At 43.6% G+C, this 22,151-nt stretch overlaps 1 protein-coding gene and 2 long non-coding RNA genes across 4 annotated transcripts in view; 1 reads left to right on the top strand and 2 right to left on the bottom strand.

The window, feature by feature from the left end:
• Positions 1-793: 793 nt before the first annotated feature.
• On the bottom strand, positions 794-2,104 carry LOC116732663 (uncharacterized). 2 transcript variants are annotated; one of them, XR_004341831.1, is made up of 3 exons: positions 2,086-2,104; positions 1,886-1,969; positions 794-1,386 (listed from the first exon to the last, which is right to left on the bottom strand). It is a non-coding gene; the product is annotated as an uncharacterized LOC116732663 (long non-coding RNA). The 2 variants fall into 2 exon arrangements; XR_004341830.1 differs by having other exon boundaries at positions 1,886-2,104.
• A 2,534-nt stretch (positions 2,105-4,638) lies between these two features.
• LOC116732573 (alpha-tectorin-like) overlaps positions 4,639-22,151 on the bottom strand; it is a 38,856-nt gene continuing 21,343 nt past the window's right edge. Inside the window, exons 17-19 of the mRNA XM_032582850.1 lie at positions 6,282-6,444; positions 6,082-6,165; positions 4,639-5,582 (exon numbers count right to left, since the gene is read on the bottom strand). Coding sequence (XP_032438741.1) covers positions 6,082-6,165; positions 6,282-6,444 — 247 coding nt within the window. The 3' untranslated portion in view covers positions 4,639-5,582. The remainder of the gene's footprint in view (positions 5,583-6,081; positions 6,166-6,281; positions 6,445-22,151) is intronic.
• On the top strand, positions 13,522-14,504 carry LOC116732668 (uncharacterized). The gene is made up of 2 exons (XR_004341837.1): positions 13,522-13,660; positions 13,733-14,504. It is a non-coding gene; the product is annotated as an uncharacterized LOC116732668 (long non-coding RNA).

The raw sequence follows: 22,151 nt of genomic DNA, 5'->3' as shown, positions 1-22,151 counted from the left end.
ACTGGATTATTCTGCTCTAATAACAGAATATTTTAATCCATGTTTGGGATTTGTGAAACCTTTAGGTGATTTGTGAAACTTCACTAAAGCTTAGATTACTATTCATACTTGTTACATGCAGGTTTTGCAAATTCAATTTGAATTCAAAACCACTTTATTAATGGGAAATGAAATGTTGGTGTAGCTCATTAATTCTTCAAAGAGTTCAAAGGTCAATGCCGCCCTGCCGGCCTGATGCGGCTCCAGCTCTCATGCAATTACACAACTTTGACCTTAAAACAGTCAGTTTCATCTAAATCCATCAAAATGATCAAATTTCAACAAAACCTTTAGTAATAAAGACTTTGATTATCTTGTCAAATAAATGCCTTTTGTAATCTAAATACATAAATATCCCACGCTGACCTGGATATTCAACATGAATAAAAGACCAAATACAGACTTTTATTTTTAATGTTTATTTGCTGATTAAAACATGAATTACAACTTTAATCACCTTCATCCAAAGTAGTTATTATAAAAACTAAAAATGTTTAATTAATAATCATCATTGCACACTTTAATATTTTAGTGATTAGAAATCAAAAGTGCTGATCTTTATGTCGCCGCCGCACATCAGATGTCCAACATGAAAACCAAACAAGAAACAACAACAATCCATCCAAAGACTGAAGAAAAACTACAAAAGGCCAAAAGCAGAATGGGAAAAAAAATCATTTATTTGACCTCAAATGGCTTTTATTCTGTCTAAGTTTAGAAGAATTAAAACAAATGACCAGTTAAAGCTTGTATCTAATACAAATTGTAGCCACAAGAGGGGGAAGTGCTCCAGTTTTACATTTGTAAGAGTTAAAACTCTGCTTTAACTTTCTGAATTGAAAACTTAACATGATAATAATTTTATAGATGTTAAAAACTGACATCAACCTACAAACGTCATGTTGGAGTTTCTGTAAATTTCAGCTTCAGAAGAAGAAAAACGGCTCAGTAACAGCCACCAATCCCTGCTAAACCTTTACTGATCATTGAGACTAGAAATGAAATCAAATTCCTCCTGATTGTAGAGCTGACTGAAACATTGAAGCTCACTGTGAACCACTGCAGCCTCATTCTGCTCTCTGTTTTCCTCTGTGCATTATGGGATGTTTCACATCTACAATGTGTTGAGCTCAGACAAGGTGAGAATCAAAAAGCTTCTTTCATTGAAGACCAACTATAAACTCTGATTAGTTTAGTGTTTCACTCACTTCCCTTCACCACATTTGATTAATACAAAGAAACGCTCAGCAGTAGAACCGCTATGTGTCAGAGATTTCCTCATAACACCCGGGTCTGGATCAGAACCGGTCCACAGACTGGATCTTCATGGAGTTTGAGGTCCTTCACCTGAAAAGACAACAGGAGCAAAGTTTGAACCAGACTTCACAAACTGCTGTGGTTCAACTGGACATCAGCTTTACATGATGATGAAAAGTTTTTCCCCTCATATTTTAATAACTCAAACATTATGTGCAAAACTCAGGAAATCTTCCTTTAAAAAGCTCAACACCAACATTTTGTCACAAAAACAAACCCTGTAAAAAGTTCAAGCTTGGTCTCTCTTCCCATCCATCAGGAACTTTGTCCATTTCTATTTCTGTCTCCATTGATGTGACGACTATCAGAGTTTGAGGTTTTCATTTTCATAATCCTGCAACCGTGTCTAAAGATCCAGCGGTGTTACCGTAAACTAGACGACTAGTTACGACCCCTAGTGGAGAGTTCAAGCTACTGATCCACTGACCCCATCTGAGATAATCACTAAAGGATTAATGGGAAGGAACAACTATAAATGTGAATAACAATAATAATAATAATAAAATGTCAGAATAACAGACAGTCTTACCTAGGCAGTCCAAGCCATGCTGATGAAGGCAGCAGCTCCAGACTGGGACCGGACAGACCTGCGTCTCCGAGTTCCAGCACACGTCTAGAAGTGAAGGACAGACAAGTCTGCATTTCAATGACTGTCAAAGCTGAACTTTGTCTCTCATAGTGTGTTAGCGTCAAACATCCTGAGGTGAGTGAGATTCAGAGAAGCTGCACCTTGACGCAGGTGTTCTCCTGTTTGATGCAAACAGCTGGAGGCTGTGTGTGTTCTTCTGTGGTTTAGTTTGACCTTCCTAAGAAACGCACCCTGGAAAGTTTACTGACATGGCAACAATCAATCAGCCAAATCAAATTTTATTTGTAGAGCACCTTTCAGCAACAAGGCATTTCAAAGAGCGTTACATCATAAAAACATAAAAATATAAAGTCAACAGCTTTACATTTTGCACATCAGATTATTGATCAATGTTTCATGATTATGTTTTGAAATCAGCTCTAACCAGCTGAGTTTTTAGTCTGGATTTAAAGGAACTCAGTGTTTCAGCTGTTCTGCAGTTTTCTGGTGGTTTGTTCCAGATTTTTGGTGCATAGAAGCTCAGAGAATCAAAGTCAAAGTTTCTGATTCTGTAAAGCTCTCAGGGTAACTTTACACCACAAATTTTACTCAAGTTAGAGAAGCAATAGTTCAACATATTTTTACTCAAGTAAAAGTAAAAAGTTTCCATCCAGGAAACGACTCAATTAAGAGCAGAAAAGCATTTGGTAAAAAGTAACTGATCAAAACATGAATCATATTTTAACAATTCATCATCAGATGCACCAAAATGCAAATTTATGTGGAAATTTTGGACCAAATTGAAAAACCTTTTTCTTTTGTAACATAGCTACAATTTGGGGAAGTAAAATGTCTCCAAATCAATTTCTGTCATGATAAAGTTTATGAAACTTTAACAAAGTTTTTGTGAAAGTTTCCTCCATCTGGAGAATTTATGGTTAAAAGCTTGTTGTGGTGGTGATTTTGCAAATAGATGGTAATAATCTTCGGTTGTTTTTCTACGTGGCTCTGTTGCTGTGAATGTTTCCTCTTTCCCCCTCAGAGAATTTGGTTTTCTGTGAGAAATGTCTCCATGGATGAGCAGAAGAGCGTCCAGCGGGTCTTACCCTCTACAGGAGGATGATGAAGGTGATGATGAAGGTGGCTCTCTGGTGACCGGAGCTGCTGGGCCGATTTGGCGTCTCCGTCCTACCTGGAGACGAGGAGGTGACGGTGATGATTGGCCAAACACCTGGGACAGGTATTTGCCCCGGGCTCATTCTGTTCAGTTATTTGTACTGATGGTAAGACAGAAACACCTGCAAAGGAATGTCACTGAACCAGAAAACTGAGCACAGCTGCAGCCATGTATTAAAACACCAGATGCTAATAACTCAGTGATTTCTCACAACATGACATTTGTTTTGGGCTTCAACTGATTTTCCACCTTTCCTTCATGAAACCAGAGGACATTTACAGAGGATTGTCCAGTAATGGGTTATAAAACCAGTGAATCCTAAAAGGCATCATTGCCTCAAATTTACACCACAGATATGAGGAAGATGAGCTGAAGAATGAAGACAATAATAATAATTACACCTGGTAATTAACAGGTGGAGCTCCAAGGAACAGCAGATGTGACTCACAGTTTGTTGTTTGGTAACATTTCAAACTGATGCTGAACTAAAATAAGCTCAGTATGTTTTATAATGTCACTTCAGTTTCTCACTTATTAGCTCAAATGTTTCTTCTGCCCCAGTTTAGAATCCAGTCTCTACCAGGAACGGACTGGCATACGGGGCTAACTGGGGCCTTCCCAGTGGCCCCTCCGTTGGACAGCCAAAAGGGCGCAGCAAGCAGCATCCTTGGTTTGCAGAGTCTCAAACTACGTCATATCAAACTCCTTCCTGACCTCACTTCCGCCCAGTCAGGCAGATTTCAGCAGCGCAGTGGACCTGTAAACTGAGCGCAACAGAACCGCCGGCTGACCATGAAGAGCAGAGATCAGAAAAACTGGTCCGAAAAGAAAACAGCCTCTGAGGCGATTATTACAAACTCAACGACGGTCATGAGACAGAAAAGCCTCGTCTGGCCGTCTGTTCCTGCCAGTGAGTCATGAATTAAATCTCCATATTTCTCTCTCCAGCAGAGAAGCCCGGTCTGCAGAACCAAGCTGAAGTTGGTTCCGATTGGGGAAATGACTAAAGGGCGATTCCACCCAATTTTTCACCACCTTCCGCATCTTTAATCGGCTCTAGGTTAAAAACTACAACACCTGGACTCTTCAAACCTGGACTGGATTATTCTGCTCTAATAACAGAATATTTTAATCCATGTTTGGGATTTGTGAAACCTTTAGGTGATTTGTGAAACTTCACTAAAGCTTAGATTACTATTCATACTTGTTACATGCAGACTTTTCAAATTCAATTTGAATTCAAAACCACTTTCTTAATGGGAAATTAAATGTTGGTGTAGCTCATTAATTCTTCAAAGAGTTCAAAGGTCAATGCCGCCCTGCCGGCCTGATGCGGCTCCAGCTCTCATGCAATTACACAACTTTGACCTTAAAACAGTCAGTTTCATCTAAATCCATCAAAATGATCAAATTTCAACAAAACCTTTAGTAATAAAGACTTTGATTATCTTGTCAAATAAATGCCTTTTGTAATCTAAATACATAAATATCCCACGCCGACCTGGATATTCAACATGAATAAAAGACCAAATACAGACTTTTATTTTTAATGTTTATTTGCTGATTAAAACATGAATTACAACTTTAATCACCTTCATCCAAAGTAGTTATTATAAAAACTAAAAATGTTTGATTAATAATCATCATTGCACACTTCAATATTTTAGTGATTTGAAATCAAAAGTGCTGATCTTTATGTCGCCGCCGCACATCAGATGTCCAACATGAAAACCAAACAAGAAACAACAACAATCCATCCAAAGACTGAAGAAAAACTACAAAAGGCCGAAAGCAGAATGGGAAAAAAATCATTTATTTGACCTCAAATGGCTTTTATTCTGTCTAAGTTTAGAAGAATTAAAACAAATGACCAGTTAAAGCTTGTATGTAATACAAATTGTAGCCACAAGAGGGGGAAGTGCTCCAGTTTTACATTTGTAAGAGTTAAAACTCTGCTTTAACTTTCTGAATTGAAAACTCAACTTGATAATAATTTTATAGATGTTAAAAACTGACATCAACCTACAAACGTCATGTTGGAGTTTCTGTAAATTTCAGCTTCAGAAGAAGAAAAACGGCTCAGTAACAGCCACCAATCCCTGCTAAACTTTTACTGATCATTGAGACTAGAAATGAAATCAAATTCCTCCTGATTGTAGAGCTGACTGAAACATTGAAGCTCACTGTGAACCACTGCAGCCTCATTCTGCTCTCTGTTTTCCTCTGTGCATTATGGGATGTTTCAGATCTACAATGTGTTGAGCTCAGACAAGGTGAGAATCAAAAAGCTTCTTTCATTGAAGACCAACTATAAACTCTGATTAGTTTAGTGTTTCACTCACTTCCCTTCACCACATTTGATTAATACAAAGAAACGCTCAGCAGTAGAACCGCTATGTGTCAGAGATTTCCTCATAACACCCGGGTCTGGATCAGAACCGGTCCACAGACTGGATCTTCATGGAGTTTGAGGTCCTTCACCTGAAAAGACAACAGGAGCAAAGTTTGAACCAGACTTCACAAACTGCTGTGGTTCAACTGGACATCAGCTTTACATGATGATGAAAAGTTTTTCCCCTCGTATTTTAATAACTCAAACATTATGTGCAAAACTCAGGAAATCTTCCTTTAAAAAGCTCAACACCAACATTTTGTCACAAAAACAAACCCTGTAAAAAGTTCAAGCTTGGTCTCTCTTCCCATCCATCAGGAACTTTGTCCATTTCTATTTCTGTCTCCATTGATGTGACGACTATCAGAGTTTGAGGTTTTCATTTTCATAATCCTGCAACCGTGTCTAAAGATCCAGCGGTGTTACCGTAAACTAGACGACTAGTTACGACCCCTAGTGGAGAGTTCAAGCTACTGATCCACTGACCCCATCTGAGATAATCACTAAAGGATTAATGGGAAGGAACAACTATAAATGTGAATAACAATAATAATAATAATAAAATGTCAGAATAACAGACAGTCTTACCTAGGCAGTCCAAGCCATGCTGATGAAGGCAGCAGCTCCAGACTGGGACCGGACAGACCTGCGTCTCCGAGTTCCAGCACACGTCTAGAAGTGAAGGACAGACAAGTCTGCATTTCAATGACTGTCAAAGCTGAACTTTGTCTCTCATAGTGTGTTAGCGTCAAACATCCTGAGGTGAGTGAGATTCAGAGAAGCTGCACCTTGACGCAGGTGTTCTCCTGTTTGATGCAGAGCTGCAGTTTGCAGTGCAGGTAGACCTGAGCAGAGCTCCCAGTGAACTGGAACATGTTGAAGGAGAAGGAGTTGGAGGTTCCCTTTCCGTTTGCCTCCACGCTCACCGTCTGGTCCTCAGGGTTTGGACAACTGCTCACAAGCGTCAAATCAAACGTTGGTGGTCGGATCAGAGAGGTTAGAAAGGTCACAGAGGCTGAATATGGGCAGCGGTCTCACCCGTTCTTGATCAGGTAATGTTTACGGCTAGCGCTGGCCGATTCCTGGTCCGTCGCCCAGCAGGATTCCATCACCACGGCAACCAGGCTTTCATCCAGGCCGTCGGCGTCCAGCTCCACCCAGATCTTCTGGTTCAGGCGAACTTCGGTGTTTGAGGCCACAGCTTGAGTTCGGTGGGCGTCGGTGTAGGTCTTCATGGTCAGAGAGTAATTCCAAAGTCCGGATGAGACGAACTGAACCACAGAGCTGCAGAGGACACACACAGCTGGCAGGAGTCTGCTTCTACTTCTGACTGCTCAAAGATTTTACTTTGCTTTCTGCATCCAGCAGGTTTGTACTGTCATATGGAGATGCTAGCTGTGGTCGTCTCCTTGGTGTTTCAGTTTTTACGTCAGCTTAACCGGAGCTTCTTTTCTTTCTAGTAGGTTTTGTTATGTCTTGGTTTTCTGCACCTGTTTTGCCTCCCATTATTTCCCCTCTGCTTCCTGCTTGTTCACAGGCCACATCCAATCACTGCCCTCGTCAACAGACGCTGTGGGCCGTCACGATGTTGCTATGACGACGGGTTCATCTCGTAGGGGAACCAAACTGCATTCAGCTCAACTTTACGCTACAGACACGTTGATGAAGGAACAACCCAAGTTACAGGAGTCTAAAAGCTTCCAACTCTTCAAAGTTATGTTTTCTATGCAACATATATCTATGATAGGACAGCGTAGCTACATCTAGTATTTCATAGAGTGTTTAAGCTTTTGGCCAAATCTGTAAAATCACTTTGACCTGAATCATAAAGAGAAAGGATTGGACTCTGTTATATCAATCTATTCCTACAGAAACTGACCAAACTATTCTGTAATGTTTTACTGAATCTTTTTCACCTGATTCTGAAACTAAAACCACAAGTTTACCTGATGGGATCAACACCCACCTGTCTTTGATCCTGAAAGCCACCGTCTGTATGTCCGGCTGGGTCTCAACGCAGGAAAACCCGATGTAGACCTGGTCTTGGCGAGTGATTCCTCCAGAGGAAAGGTTCTGTGTCATGATGGTGTTCTTGTAGATGGTTTGGCTGTTGTGGGTCTGCAAACAGAAACAATAACTCCGTACCAAAAGCTGACCTGTGAAAGTTGCCTCCACATCAAGGTCCCGAAGCAGAGCGCGAACCCACCGTGACCTCAGTCCCACAGAGGTCGGTGCTGTTGAAGCTGAAGGTCACCATGTGGGTCTGCTGGTCCATCTGACCTCTGCAGGTCGGATCTTTGAGCTGTAAGTCAGAGTAGTCGATGCCTTTGTCCTCCAGGAGACACCCGACCAGAGAGAGAGAAGTAGAGCTCTGCCTGCAGACTGGCGGATCACCTGGAGGTTACAGCGTTGGTGAGGAGAAGCAGTCAGAGGGTTTCCTCCAAACATTAAGGCCTGTTCTCAGGTCACAGCTGTCCTACCCAAAGAGTTCGTCTGTCTGTACTTGGAGGCAAAAATGGCCCGACAGAAGCAGCGAGTTTCTCCTCCAGCTGTCTTCTCTCCACAGAACTCGTGATCGCTGCAGGTCCTGTCCTGACAGACGGCCCCAGGGGGCGCTGCAGAGCAGATGCATTACTGTGAAAAGCAGCAGCAGCAGCAGATTCATGGAGCAGACGGAGGGCAGCAGGTCTTACAGCACTGAGCCTTGGACCTCCAGTCCTCCGGTGCGGCGCTGCTCTGCAGGCTGCAGGCTCTGGCGTAGGCCTCCAGGAACCGACAGCTGAGGCCGTCCAGATCCGGATAGCGGCACAAAGTGTCTGTGCAGGCGGCCATGTAGGGCTCTGGGTCCACGCCGCAGGAGGAGAAGGGCGCCTCCTTCAGGAGGCTACAGCTGCTCCACATGGAGACAATCAATGATCAATAAACGGATTCGTCTCCCATCACAGCTGACGTCACGAGGCATCAAACACCATGAAACATGAAGTTTCCCCCAGAGATCAGAGAGAAACTCAGACTAAAGGTTCTGGATCAATGTGCTCACCGTTCAGCCATCTTGGTGCAGCTGGTGGTTGTGTCAGTAGCGTCGGTGTACTGCGCCTCACAGCTAGGGGGCGACACACAACAAGGTCAGGACCGATTCCTGAGTTTACCTGCAGTCCGTCCGTCCAGCAGCGGTCGGTCGGTAAGGAGGTCTGACCTGGTGGAGCCGTCCTCAGAGAGCCGCTCTTCACTCAGAGACCTGCTGGCGTTTCCACACAGACCCTGCAGAGGCAGTCCATAAGAACCTGGACGGGTTCAGGACGCAGCGAGAGACAATCAGCATCAGACTGCAGGACAGCATCGATCCTCAGGAACCAAACTCATCTGATGCTCTGTACCTTTCAGGTGGATCTGAGCCGTGGAGCCGTCAAAGAAGACAGAAGCAGAGAAGTCGGACAGGGACGCCTGGACAGTGACTCCAGTTTGGTCCTTGGAGAGGTTCACACCGTGACCCGTCTGAACCGAGCCGCTGAGGGTCAGCGGCGAGCCGTTCAGCTGCGACCCACAGAGACACAGCGGACTGTCAGAACTCAGAGGCTGAGCCACAGAAACCTGGAGGTCTGTCTGAGAAAAGGAGCTACAGGCGAGTCTGGAGGGGCTTCGGAAGGTGGCGCCCCCTGCTGGTGAAGCAGCAGAGAGACGCTGCTTCACCTACAAACTTCAGACTACAACAGACCTGTGACTCAGCAGCTCTGAAAAGGTTCTGTAGCATGAGGAAAGCTTTAAACACACACACACACACAGAATGACTGAAATAAATTATGAACCAACTGAAAAAGTTCAACTAAAACTGAATCTGACTTTTGTTTTCAGCTAAAACTCAGAAAATATTTTTTATAAGTTGTCTTTAGGATCAAAGCTGATAGAAAAAAAAGTTCAAAACTGTTTCAGTTCTTTTGGGTTCAGGAGATAAAAAACAACAAAAACTATAAAGTCTAAGATTTTTTTAATCAAAACTTTTAAATTAGGAAATTTAATCATCAAATTCATTGCTAGTGTTTTTCCTGTTGTGAACATTTAAAATGATTTTATTTTAACTTCATGTCAGTCTCTTATAAGTATCAGTTTGCTCTTTAGCAGCAGAAAAAGTTGCATTTGTTTCATAAATCCAGAGGTTCCTGGGCTGGGCCCCCAGAACCCCAGGATCCAGATTACGGCCCTGCTGGAAGCCATGAAGCGTCTGCAGCGGCTCACCAGAACTCTGCCTCCTTGTTTCAGCTGGATGTCAACGGCCGATGTGAACCCGTTCAGTCGCAGCGTCACGCCGTCCAGGAAGCTCACGTCTTTACGGCGCCGCTCCTGGAAGTGGGCCAGAACCTGGAAGTCTGGGCCTGATGGGATCCTCAGCAGAGAGTACCAGCACCGGTCCTTCACAGAGTTCTGCTGGCCCTGGAAGTCCACCACAGCCGGACCCGTCACCGTGCAGACGGAGCCCAACGAGGAGGCAGAGGAGCAGCTGGTGGAGGCAGAAACAAACATCAACCTGTTGCTGGGGGCCACAGCCACCAGGGGGCGCTCTACTCCTCCAGCTCTCTGGATCAGTAGTCAGTATGTTACTGAGGTCTGACTGATGTGAAGGACTCAGATTTAGACCAACTGCTGTGCAGAAAGATTCATTTCAGCCTCACTGATCTCTGATCTGTTCTCCACTGCTGCTCACTTCCTGCTGCTCCTTCACAATAAAAGCTCATTTATCACTTCATGCTTCTCCTTCACAATAAAACCTCATTTATCACTTCATGCTTCTCCTTCACAATAAAAGCTCATTTATCACTTCGTGCTTCTCCTTCACAATAAAAGCTCATTTAACACTTCCTGCTGCTCCTTGAAAGTTAATGCTTGCTGTGAAAAAGACCACAGCTCCAGTGAAATTTAACTTCATGAGTCAAATTTGAAAACACATTTTTCTCTTTCCCACTTTTCAAATACAAAATCAATCAATCAATTTTATTTATAAAGCACCCTTCAAAGTGCTGTTTTTAGTAGCAGGACTTTGAGCGTGTAAATAAGTAAAAATGACCATATTTACACGCCGTTGCCTTGACAACGCTCCGTGGGCCCACAGCTGGTTTTCTGGAGGACTGCAGACTGAGAACAGGTGAGAGTGCTGCAGGTTTTTGGATCAGAGCTGACAACGTCTCCAGGTCTGAACAGAACACCTGAGAAACGAAGGAAGAGACAGAAAACTCAGAAACTCAGTTTATCTGAGGAAAAACTGTTTCACTGAATCTCAAAGTTCAGGTTTGGATTCAGAGGTTCACTGACCTGATGACCTGCAGCCGCTCAGATCTGCGTAGGTTTGCTGGTTTGCAACACTCGGAGGGAAAACTTTGTTTCCATCCAACAGAAAATCAGGGAACTGCAGAACAACAGAGTCAGAACCACAGAGACTCAACACAGAATAAAAACTGATTTCATTAAAAATGTCTTGATAAAAACTCATTTCTTTCTTTGAGCCAAAACTTTGTTTTACTCAGCTGATTTTTACTCTAAAGAGCAAAACAGACATTTTTCCTGTCTCATGTTTCTATATGATTTTTGTCTCATGTTTCTATGTTTTTCATGGTGTCCATTGTAATGGACATCTTGACTAAATGAACGTAGAACGTCATGAAAACTTCTATACTTTCCCCGCAGAGCTTCATGCAATAACTCATGGTCTCAACCTTTTAAACTGGATTTTACTGCTTTGTTTATCAGTGTGCATGTCTGAATAGAGAATAAATAATATAAAATATAGCTTTGACTTTAGTGATGGCCATTGAACTTTCATAATGTATTGACATGCTATTATTTGTAGTGATGTAAACATATAACAATAGATTACACAGTTATCAAACTGCTGGCTATTTCCATGTAACCTTTATTTTTTAGGAACATCTTGAAGCAGTTTCAGTTTGGATTTTACATTTCTTACAGCAGAAATGTGTTTTTCTGTGCATTATGGCCTCTTGCATCCAGTCGGCTCTGACTTTTTTCTCAGATTTTTGTGTTTACAGACTGATAATTTGATCTAGCAGGACAACAACACCCACTGATTCACTGTGTAGCTGAACTTCTCTGGATGAGACACTGAAAAACTGGGAATGCTTTACTTCTCAATTTACCATCTAATTCCTGTGGCTTATTTTCCTCATCCAATCACTGGATCAGAAATCTCTTGATGTACCGTCAGTTCAAGAAGGTTTGACAGTTTTTACTTCATCATTGAGAAAATAACAGAAAATCATTATGAAATCACAAACTGGCTATGAAATGTTCACACATGCTTCTTTCTTTGCACAGTAACACTGAATAATTAGGCGCTGTACAGCCAACACAAAGTCCTGATGTCCATTGGGATGGACATTCAACTTTAAAAAAATAATCCCACAATTTAATGATAGAAAAAAAAATTCAAAATACTTTCAAATACTATTACTGGAAATACTTAAAAATATACAGAGAAAACTTTTCTGTGCTGTTATGAACATAAAGAATATTTTTGAAGTAAAACAGAAGCTTCCTCCTCCCCGTCTGTTTTCAGTCACATGCTCGTCTGGATGACTGAAACTCACTAGTATCAACTTAAGGGTCTAAACTTTATTGTTTTTGCTTAATAATAAACCAATCTATAACAAGCATCATGTAAATAACCAATTCCCTAATATTTTTATTAGTTTAATCCCAGAAAAACATCATGTCCACTCCAGTGGACGTGGAGTCTAAAGGATGTCTTGATAAAAACTGAAAATAATCAGGAAAATCTTCAGGTAGATGTTTAGATCTGACAATATTTAATTATTAACTCAAAGCTTTTCCTGTATTTTGTAAAAGATGTAAAGACTTACCACTGATTGGTCTGAACCCAAATAAGCAGTTTGTGATCCATAGTTTAGTAGAACTAAACGGTACTAAAAAAAATACAAAAAAACAGTCAGCAGGTTTGATCCAGTCAAAAGGTTTTCACAAAAACTCTTAGCATGAAACATAATTACATACTATAGGCGATATAAACAATGAATAAAATATAAGAACTAAACGTAAACAGCTCATACAGTTCTATCAGTTCATTCATATTCTTCCATCAATGTTTTGTGTTTAAGTCTTTTCTAAAACCAGAAAACAGATTTAAATCACTGAACAGAACTTACTCCAGAGTTCATAAAGACCACGAAGCACTTCCCAGTGTTCTTAATGCTTGGCAGATTCTGGAGGACGTATTGATCAGAACCGGCAGGCATACTTTGAATTAAAAACTGTGCGTTCCCTGTTTGAGGCGCCACCAAGCAGTCTCCTCTGCCCTGAGGCTCATAAAAGCCGGTGAAACAGAGAACAAAGTTGTCACTGGTGAAGTTCAGCTGAAAAAACAGAAACACAACAAGTCAAAGAAAAACCGACCCACAAAGATTCATCAAGAAGAGAAAAGAGTCTGGAAGTCCTGAGGAATAAAACTCTACAGATCAGTTTCTGATTAAATGAGCAGAAATCCTCTGGACTCCTACTTCCTGTGTTTGCTTCAAAATAAAAGCAGGCAGACTCAGAGCTCTGAAGCTGCAGAGATCATCATCATCATCATCATCATCATCATCATCATCATGCGTCTGACTAAGCAATAATTAGTAGAGGTTCATCCAGTCATTTTACTCACATAAAGTTGTTCGTATTTCTGTCCAAAGTACGTGATGGGGCATGAGCTGATGTCCACCTCTGTGTTCATAGTAAATACTTCAATCTGTCCAGCAGCTCCTGAAACACAGAGACACATGAGATGAGAACCAGAGTCTGGCAGCAACATGACAATCTGTAGATGAATAAACCAGCATCAGTTGGTCTGTTTGGAGACCAAGATGGCAGCAGGAGCTCCGTTCCTCCATCTTCACTGACTCAGCAGAAACTGCTTCTAACTGCAGGAACTCACCTGGCAGCAACATGGCAGCAGAGAGGAAGAGGAGCAGGAGGCGGAGCATGTTGGAGGCGACCAATCAGAGAGCTGGAAAACAGAACATCATGTAGCAGCATAAATGGTACGCTGCCACTTTAAGATCAATTTCGGCTGCTGCATATAAGCAGGTGTCTACCTGCCACATGACTACTTGCGTCATGACGTCAACTCATTCTGCTTAGTTTGTTTGCTGAGCTGTGCTGGGTAAGCGTGGCTGTCTCTTTGTTTGTCAGCTTTTATCATAGCAATTAATGCAAGCTGGTCTGATCTGTTTAGCCTCCCTTGCTGTGCCTCCAACTCCTGGACCAATTTGTTCGGTTGTTTGCTGCCGGGAAGGTAAGCGCTAGCATGGCTAGGTAACATCCGTCTCATGTAAACGAAGCCTTTATGTAGTGTTCTGTTACAGCTGCGCTCCATAGGTGACCTTGTGGATCTGTTAATCTGGCCGTGTGGTAATTTGCAGGTAAGCAGCTACCGTAAGTTATAGTTTTTATCAGCAGTTGTATTAATAATCTACTTTATTTTTTAGCCTCCTGCCGAGTCCCTGACTATCAAATTTGGACGTACACTCGCTGCTGTTTTGCCTACGATGAATCGTTTTAAAAGATTTGTATGAACTTTCCCCCGTTGCCGGGAGCATCGATGGCACTACGACCGGGATAAAAAGCAATATTGTAGTGCTATTGTATCACTGTTTTACTCGTATTGTTTCATTTTTTTGTCTTTCTTTTAGGGACTGAGGCTTCTGTGGTGGCGGTGGTGACCCCTGGTGGCGGTGTCTTGTCTCGTGTGTTTTGTGGAACACCCCTTTTTTTGTGTGTGTGTTTGCCGTGTCTTTGTAGTGTCCAGGGTGATCCCTTTTCTTCACTGGATGTTGCCCCTTTCCTCACTACTCTCCCCCCACTGGTAAGCCTCAGTTTCCTTTGACATTTAAACATTTTATAATCAACTTTATTAAAAATGCATTCACTGTTTTAACTATTCGATTTCAGGTTATTGTTAAATTAAACAACCTATTAAAGTTTAATAAATTTTTTGTAGAATTGTCTGAATCTTGTCTCATTTCCTGTAGAACGTACCTGTGTCCTTATTATTATTCTATTTTCCTGGAGTTATTCCAGGTGGCGTTGTCGGTTTCCCTTATCTTAAACTTTAACATCTTACATTTGGGTTTCCTAATAAAGAAAATCCACCCCCAGGTTGCCACAAATTGGCGTTGTCGGCAGGATCTACTGTGTAAAGTGAGACGTGATTTTTCAGCTTCTTTTTTTTGGGTTGTTGTTGTGTTTTGTTGTTTTTTTTTTTTTTTTTTTTTCCTGTTTGTGTAGTGGCGTTGTATTTTTTTATTTTTTTTGCGTTGGAAGAGAATTGTGTTGTGTGTACAGGCAAAACAGCAGCGAGCCTATCTAATCGCAAAGGATCCAGGTCATGGAGGAGGAGGAGATCCAAGAAATGCGGGACTTGATTGCCCAATTGAAAGCAGACAACGAGCGATTACGACAGGAACAGTCACGCTCGGCCCCAGGTACTTCTACTGCCCCTTCTACTTCAAGCACATCTCGGAGTGCTTTGCCTGCCTTGGGTCCCCCTGTGTCAGAGAGGTTGGTGTTTGTGCCTCGTGACAGGAAATGTCCAATGTTCCGGGGAAGATCAGGAATAGGGTTAAATGAGTGGTTGGAGGAGGCTGAGGCCTGTATGAGGGCACGTCACTTATCACCTGTTGATCAGGCTTTTTACTTGTATGATCATCTGGAGGGTGAGGCACGAGAGGAACTTAGACACCGTCCTAGTGCTGAACGGACTGATCCAGCTTGCATTATTAGAGTGCTAAAAGAGGTATATGGTTGTACTGATTCCTATGTCTCATTGCAAGAGGCTTTCTTTTCTAGAAAGCAGCAGGAGGGTGAAACCCTTCAAGAATTTTCCCTTGCACTAATGGGATTAATGGAGAAGGTTAAAGCTTGTGCACCCACTAGCATGGTTAATGCTGCTGTATTGTTGAGGGATCAGTTTGTGGAGCATGTTTTAGATGGTCCACTGCGGCGTGCATTGAAACAGTTTGTACGGGAGAAACCTGCAGCTACACTACTTGATGTCAGGGCTGAAGCTATTAGGTGGGAACGGGAGGGATCATCAGGCGGTAGTAGGGCTCGGAGTCTTTCAGTTCCATCACTTGGATTTCAATATGCTGTCCATGGCACTTCTCAGATTAGTCCAAGGGATCAGGGGTCAGAATTGAGGTCACTGCATGATATGTTGGCACGACAACAAGAGCAATTAAATCAACTCACTCAGAGCATTGCCTCTCTTAGTCAAACTCACCAACAGAGTCGTCCCCCTCGTAATGTCCCTATAGTCTGTAGACGGTGCCAACAGCCAGGTCATTATGCTAGGGAATGTGATGGTGTACGTGTCCCTTCCCGTTTTCACACTCGAGGCCCTCAGCAGCCCTCGAGTTCCCTGCCTCATAATTCTGCGGTCTCGGAAAACTAGTTCCCACTGAATTGTTGAGCCGCAGTTCGGGTGGGGCCACTATTGGCTCAGTCACAGCACCATATAATGGTATGGAAACGCCAAAGCTTGTTGCATCGTGTCCTCATTTAGATGTGTGTTTGGGAGGTGTTCAGGTGCCCTGTCTAATTGACACTGGTTCTATGGTGTCGACCCTTACAGAAAGTTTCTTTAAGGATCATTTCAAGTCTGGTGGCCCTGATGGTTTACGCCCTTGTCACTGGTTGCAGCTTAAGGCAGCAAATGGGTTAAATATCCCGTACCTTGGCTACATAGAGCTTAGTGTTGAGCTTTGTGGCAAAGACATCCCAAACTGCGGGGTTTTAATTGTAAAAGATCCTCCCGGCACAGTGGCTCCCACGCCAGGTGTTTTAGGCATGAATGTAATCCAAAAATGCTATCATGAGCTTTTTGTGCAGCATGGCGCAGGGTTGTTCAGTCAGGACAATGTCCCCCAGGCTCCTCATGAAATCTGGCCTGCATTGCAAAAGTGCCATCAGGCAAGCTTGCAGGGCCCATTAGACTATGTGGGGAAGGTAAAGGTGCGGGGTCGTGCAGCATGCAGGGTCCCAGGTGGGGTTATGAAGCTTGTGGCTGCTACATGCTCTGATCAGCTGTCACAGGCTGTACTATTTGAGCCTCCTGAGGCAGGTCTGCCAGGAGGTTTGCTTGCTTCCCCTGCCCTAATCCGTGTGGTGCGAGGCACAGCCTACATACCAATTGTTAATGTAGGCTCTACAGATATCTTGCTTTACCCACGTACTGTTGTAGGTACTCTGCATCATGTTAATGTTGTTAGTCTGCCTGCCGGTGTTAAAGAAGAGCCCTCATATACAGCTAAGGTGTCCTCTCAGATTGTACTCCCAACTGTGCAGGACCAAATTGAGGCCATTGACCTCTCCCAACTGCCCTGCACACACCAGGGGCAGGTGAGGACCCTTCTTAGGGATTATTCATCAGTTTTTGCAGAAAATGACCGTGATTTGGGGTGTACAACCATAATTAGTCATGACATACCCCTTATTGATGAGACCCCTGTAAACCAGCGTTACCGGCGTATACCACCGTCAGACTATGAAGCAGTAAAGGATCACATCAATCAGTTACTTAGTACTAATGTGATCAGAGAGAGCTGCAGCCCCTATGCATCTCCCATTGTGCTAGTCAAAAAGAAGGATGGGAGCCTGAGGATGTGTGTGGACTATCGGCAGCTTAATAGTAAAACCCGCAAAGATGCCTTTCCATTACCACGCATTGAGGAGTCTTTGGATGCACTTACAGGTGCTTGCTGGTTCTCTACCTTGGACTTGGCAAGTGGTTACAACCAGGTACCTGTTGCAGAAGCAGATCGTCATAAAACGGCGTTCTGTACTCCATTTGGTCTATTTGAGTGGAATAGAATGCCATTTGGCCTTTGTAATGCGCCCAGTACATTTCAGAGGCTTATGCAACGCATTTTCTCTGATAAGCAGAATCAATCATTGCTGCTGTATCTTGATGACATAGTTGTGTTTTCCTCCACTGTGGAACAGCATTTGGAGCGCCTGGGGATGGTGCTTGGACGCCTGAAGAAAGAGGGTCTCAAGGCAAAGCTGACAAAGTGCTCCTTTCTTCAACGAGAAGTTAAATACTTAGGCCATGTCATTTCTAGCAAAGGTGTTGCAACTGATCCATCTAAGATTGAGGCAGTGGTTAACTGGCAGCGCCCCACCACATCCACAGAGCTGAGGTCCTTCCTTGGGTTCGCCAGTTACTATCGGCGGTTTGTTGCAGGCTTTGCCAAGCTGGCTGCGCCCCTTCACCAACTAGTGGGACATTTAAGCAGTTCAAAAACAAAGAAGCGGCTAAGACAGGACATCGCTGAGGGCTGGACTGCAGAACACCAACAGAGCTTTGAGGAATTGAAAAGGAGGCTAACTACTTCACCTGTGCTAGCCTACGCTGACTTTTCTCTGCCTTTTATCCTAGAGGTTGATGCGAGCCATGGTGGTCTGGGGGCTGTCCTCTCCCAACAACAGGACGGGGTGGTGCGTCCCATTGCCTACGCCAGCCGAGGATTAAGGCCAACTGAACGTAATATGGATAACTACAGCTCCATGAAACTTGAATTTTTAGCCCTTAAATGGGCCATGACTGAAAAATTCAGAGAGTACTTGTTGGGCCATAAATGTCTTGTATTCACTGATAACAATCCCCTCAGTTATCTTGGTACTGCCAAGCTGGGTGCCACTGAACATCGATGGGCTGCACAACTTGCCTCCTTTGATTTCAAGATCCAGTATCGCTCAGGGCGTACAAACAGGAACGCAGATGCTCTTTCCAGAAAACATCCATCTACTAGAGAACAGGTTGGTGCTCTTGTTCCAGGGAGTAGTCTGCCTGAATCTCTGCAGTTGATGATGGAGAGACGGGAAGTTACGCAAGCTGCCATCACAGTCCTCCCTGAACGCACTACAAAGGATATGCAAGTATTACAACATGCTGACCCAGTTTTGCAGGAACTTTGGACCTTTTGGGCTCGCAAGAAACAACCCGACCGCACAGAGCGAAAGAATTTACCTGCACCTCTGTTGGCATTCCTGAGGCAGTGGGATCGCCTGGTGGAGAAGGATGGTGTCCTCCACCGCAAGACCTTTCGTCCCGATGGTGCTGAGGAGATGCTACAGCTGTTGCTGCCCACAGCCTTGAAGGAGGAGGTCCTGACTCAGGCTCACCAGGACCATGGCCATCAAGGTGTGGACAGGACTCTCTCACTACTGAGAACAAGATGTTACTGGCCAAAAATGTCCTCTGATGTCGTTGATTGGTGCAGGTCATGTGAGCGATGCCAAGTGGCAAAAGATACTCGACCTCTTGCACGGACCTATATGGGCCATCTGCTAGCGTCACGACCCAATGAGATCCTTGCCATGGACTTCACAATCCTGGAGCCTTCTCAAGATGGGCGGGAGAATGTGCTCGTCTTAACTGATGTTTTTAGCAAGTACACCCTGGCCATACCAACCAGAGATCAACGTGCCTCTACTGTGGCTCATGTCCTGGTGACAGAGTGGTTTTCAAAGTTTGGTGTACCAGCCCGTGTTCACTCAGACCAGGGGCGTAATTTTGAAAGTTCCCTCATCCAGCAGCTCTGTCAATTCTATGGCATCAAGAAGTCCAGGACCACACCGTACCACCCTGCTGGAAATGGACAATGTGAAAGGTTTAATCGTACGCTTCATAACCTGTTGCGTACCCTCCCCACCACCAGTAAAAGAGCCTGGACCTCTTATTTGCCACAAGTTATCTTTTGTTATAACACCACACCACATCAAAGCACTGGAGAAAGTCCCTTCTTCCTGATGTTTGGCCAACAACCTAGGCTTCCTTTAGACTTTTTGCTTGGCCATGTATCAGAACCAAGTGCTGGCGGTGTTGACAAGTGGGTTGCAGAGCACCAGACACGCTTGCAACTGGCTTTTGAGGAAGCCAGGGAGAAGCTGAAGATTGCTGCAGATAGGAGAAAGAGAAATAATGACCAGTATGTTCAAGATTCTCCTCTGCACGAAGGCCAACTTGTCCTACTTCGAGACACCAGTCAACAAGGAAGACACAAGATTCAGGATCTGTGGCACTCCAAGGTGTATAAGGTCCTAAAAGTACTGGGTGATACTGGAGCAGTTTACACTGTGGCTCCTGCAGATGAGTTGAACAAAACTAAAAGGGTCCACCGGTCTCTACTGAAGCCAGTTGTTTGCAGTGACATCCCAGCATCCCCTATTGGGGAACCACTGTTGACTGATTCATCCTCTGAGGATGAAACTGATCCTGATTTGTTTTTGAGGGTAAATGTCCACCAGTCACCGCCTTCTTTGCCAGCCAACCCACACCTGGTCAGAAACAACACGGTTCCTCTGTCTGCCGAGGTATATCCTCATGAAGCTCCTTCAACATCTGCATCTCAAGCTCCTAGTGTTGCCAGCTCAAGTAAAGATCAGGGCCTTCCAAGGGTAATGAGAAGAACTACACGCTCAACAGCAGGTCAGCACTCCAATGTCCACCATCTCCCAAGACCAATGGGATTAGTGCATGGGGCTGCACACTCTCCTGATCCACACTGTAATGCTGTTTCTGCACTGTTTAGACCTTGGTGCTAGTGTTTTTGGGGTCGTCGTCGGGGCGTCGACGCAAGTTGGGGGGGTAGATTGTAGCAGCATAAATGGTACGCTGCCACTTTAAGATCAATTTCGGCTGCTGCATATAAGCAGGTGTCTACCTGCCACATGACTACTTGCGTCATGACGTCAACTCATTCTGCTTAGTTTGTTTGCTGAGCTGTGCTGGGTAAGCGTGGCTGTCTCTTTGTTTGTCAGCTTTTATCATAGCAATTAATGCAAGCTGGTCTGATCTGTTTAGCCTCCCTTGCTGTGCCTCCAACTCCTGGACCAATTTGTTCGGTTGTTTGCTGCCGGGAAGGTAAGCGCTAGCATGGCTAGGTAACATCCGTCTCATGTAAACGAAGCCTTTATGTAGTGTTCTGTTACAGCTGCGCTCCATAGGTGACCTTGTGGATCTGTTAATCTGGCCGTGTGGTAATTTGCAGGTAAGCAGCTACCGTAAGTTATAGTTTTTATCAGCAGTTGTATTAATAATCTACTTTATTTTTTAGCCTCCTGCCGAGTCCCTGACTATCAAATTTGGACGTACACTCGCTGCTGTTTTGCCTACGATGAATCGTTTTAAAAGATTTGTATGAACTTTCCCCCGTTGCCGGGAGCATCGATGGCACTACGACCGGGATAAAAAGCAATATTGTAGTGCTATTGTATCACTGTTTTACTCGTATTGTTTCATTTTTTTGTCTTTCTTTTAGGGACTGAGGCTTCTGTGGTGGCGGTGGTGACCCCTGGTGGCGGTGTCTTGTCTCGTGTGTTTTGTGGAACACCCCTTTTTTTGTGTGTGTGTTTGCCGTGTCTTTGTAGTGTCCAGGGTGATCCCTTTTCTTCACTGGATGTTGCCCCTTTCCTCACTACTCTCCCCCCACTGGTAAGCCTCAGTTTCCTTTGACATTTAAACATTTTATAATCAACTTTATTAAAAATGCATTCACTGTTTTAACTATTCGATTTCAGGTTATTGTTAAATTAAACAACCTATTAAAGTTTAATAAATTTTTTGTAGAATTGTCTGAATCTTGTCTCATTTCCTGTAGAACGTACCTGTGTCCTTATTATTATTCTATTTTCCTGGAGTTATTCCAGGTGGCGTTGTCGGTTTCCCTTATCTTAAACTTTAACATCTTACATTTGGGTTTCCTAATAAAGAAAATCCACCCCCAGGTTGCCACAATCACATGAAACATAAATCAGTTTTTACTTTCTGCTAAGTTTATTGTTGAAGTTTGAATGTCTCGTTTTATTTCAGTCATGAATGAATTCCTTTGAGGCAGAATCTGTTGCTGGTTTGTCTTCCTTGGAGGTGAGGAAGCCACCTGGGGCCACAGGGACACCTGCAGGGGCCACAAATGTCCTCTGTACAAACACAGGCTGTAAAGTTACTGACAACAAGGCAGATGAATCAGCAGCAGGACCTAAATGATGATATTTGTTTCAGATTTCTCCCAGAAATCTGAAGTCCTGATGTTAAACCAAAACTTAAAGTGGATTAATGGCAATATCTGGCAACTTCCAACTCTTTCTGATCTGTTGCCAGATTCTGAGGCTTCAAAATGATCCGGTCCTGGTTTTGATCTGTAGTGAGTCTGGTTGATCCAAACAGCAGCGCTGGTAGTGAGCTGAATCATGTCACCTCACAAAACTGCTTGTGTAACAAAGAGCCTGACACCAAACAGACGAAGCAGCTAAACTCTGGTTGGAACGACGTCCAACAGGAAGCAGCTGGCATTCAGTGCTCAGCCTGATGCCAACACAAACAGCTGGAGGCTGTGTGTGTTCTTCTGTGGTTTAGTTTGACCTTCCTAAGAAACGCACCCTGGAAAGTTTCCTGACATGGCAACAATCAATCAGCCAAATCAAATTTTATTTGTAGAGCACCTTTCAGCAACAAGGCATTTCAAAGAGCGTTACATCATAAAAACATAAAAATATAAAGTCAACAGCTTTACATTTTGCACATCAGATTATTGATCAATGTTTCATGATTATGTTTCCAAATCAGCTCTAACCAGCTGAGTTTTTAGTCTGGA

This window comes from Xiphophorus hellerii, chromosome 14 (genome assembly GCF_003331165.1).
Source record: "Xiphophorus hellerii strain 12219 chromosome 14, Xiphophorus_hellerii-4.1, whole genome shotgun sequence".
Lineage (NCBI taxonomy): Eukaryota > Metazoa > Chordata > Actinopteri > Cyprinodontiformes > Poeciliidae > Xiphophorus > Xiphophorus hellerii.
This window is presented reverse-complemented; position numbering and strand designations above follow the sequence as displayed.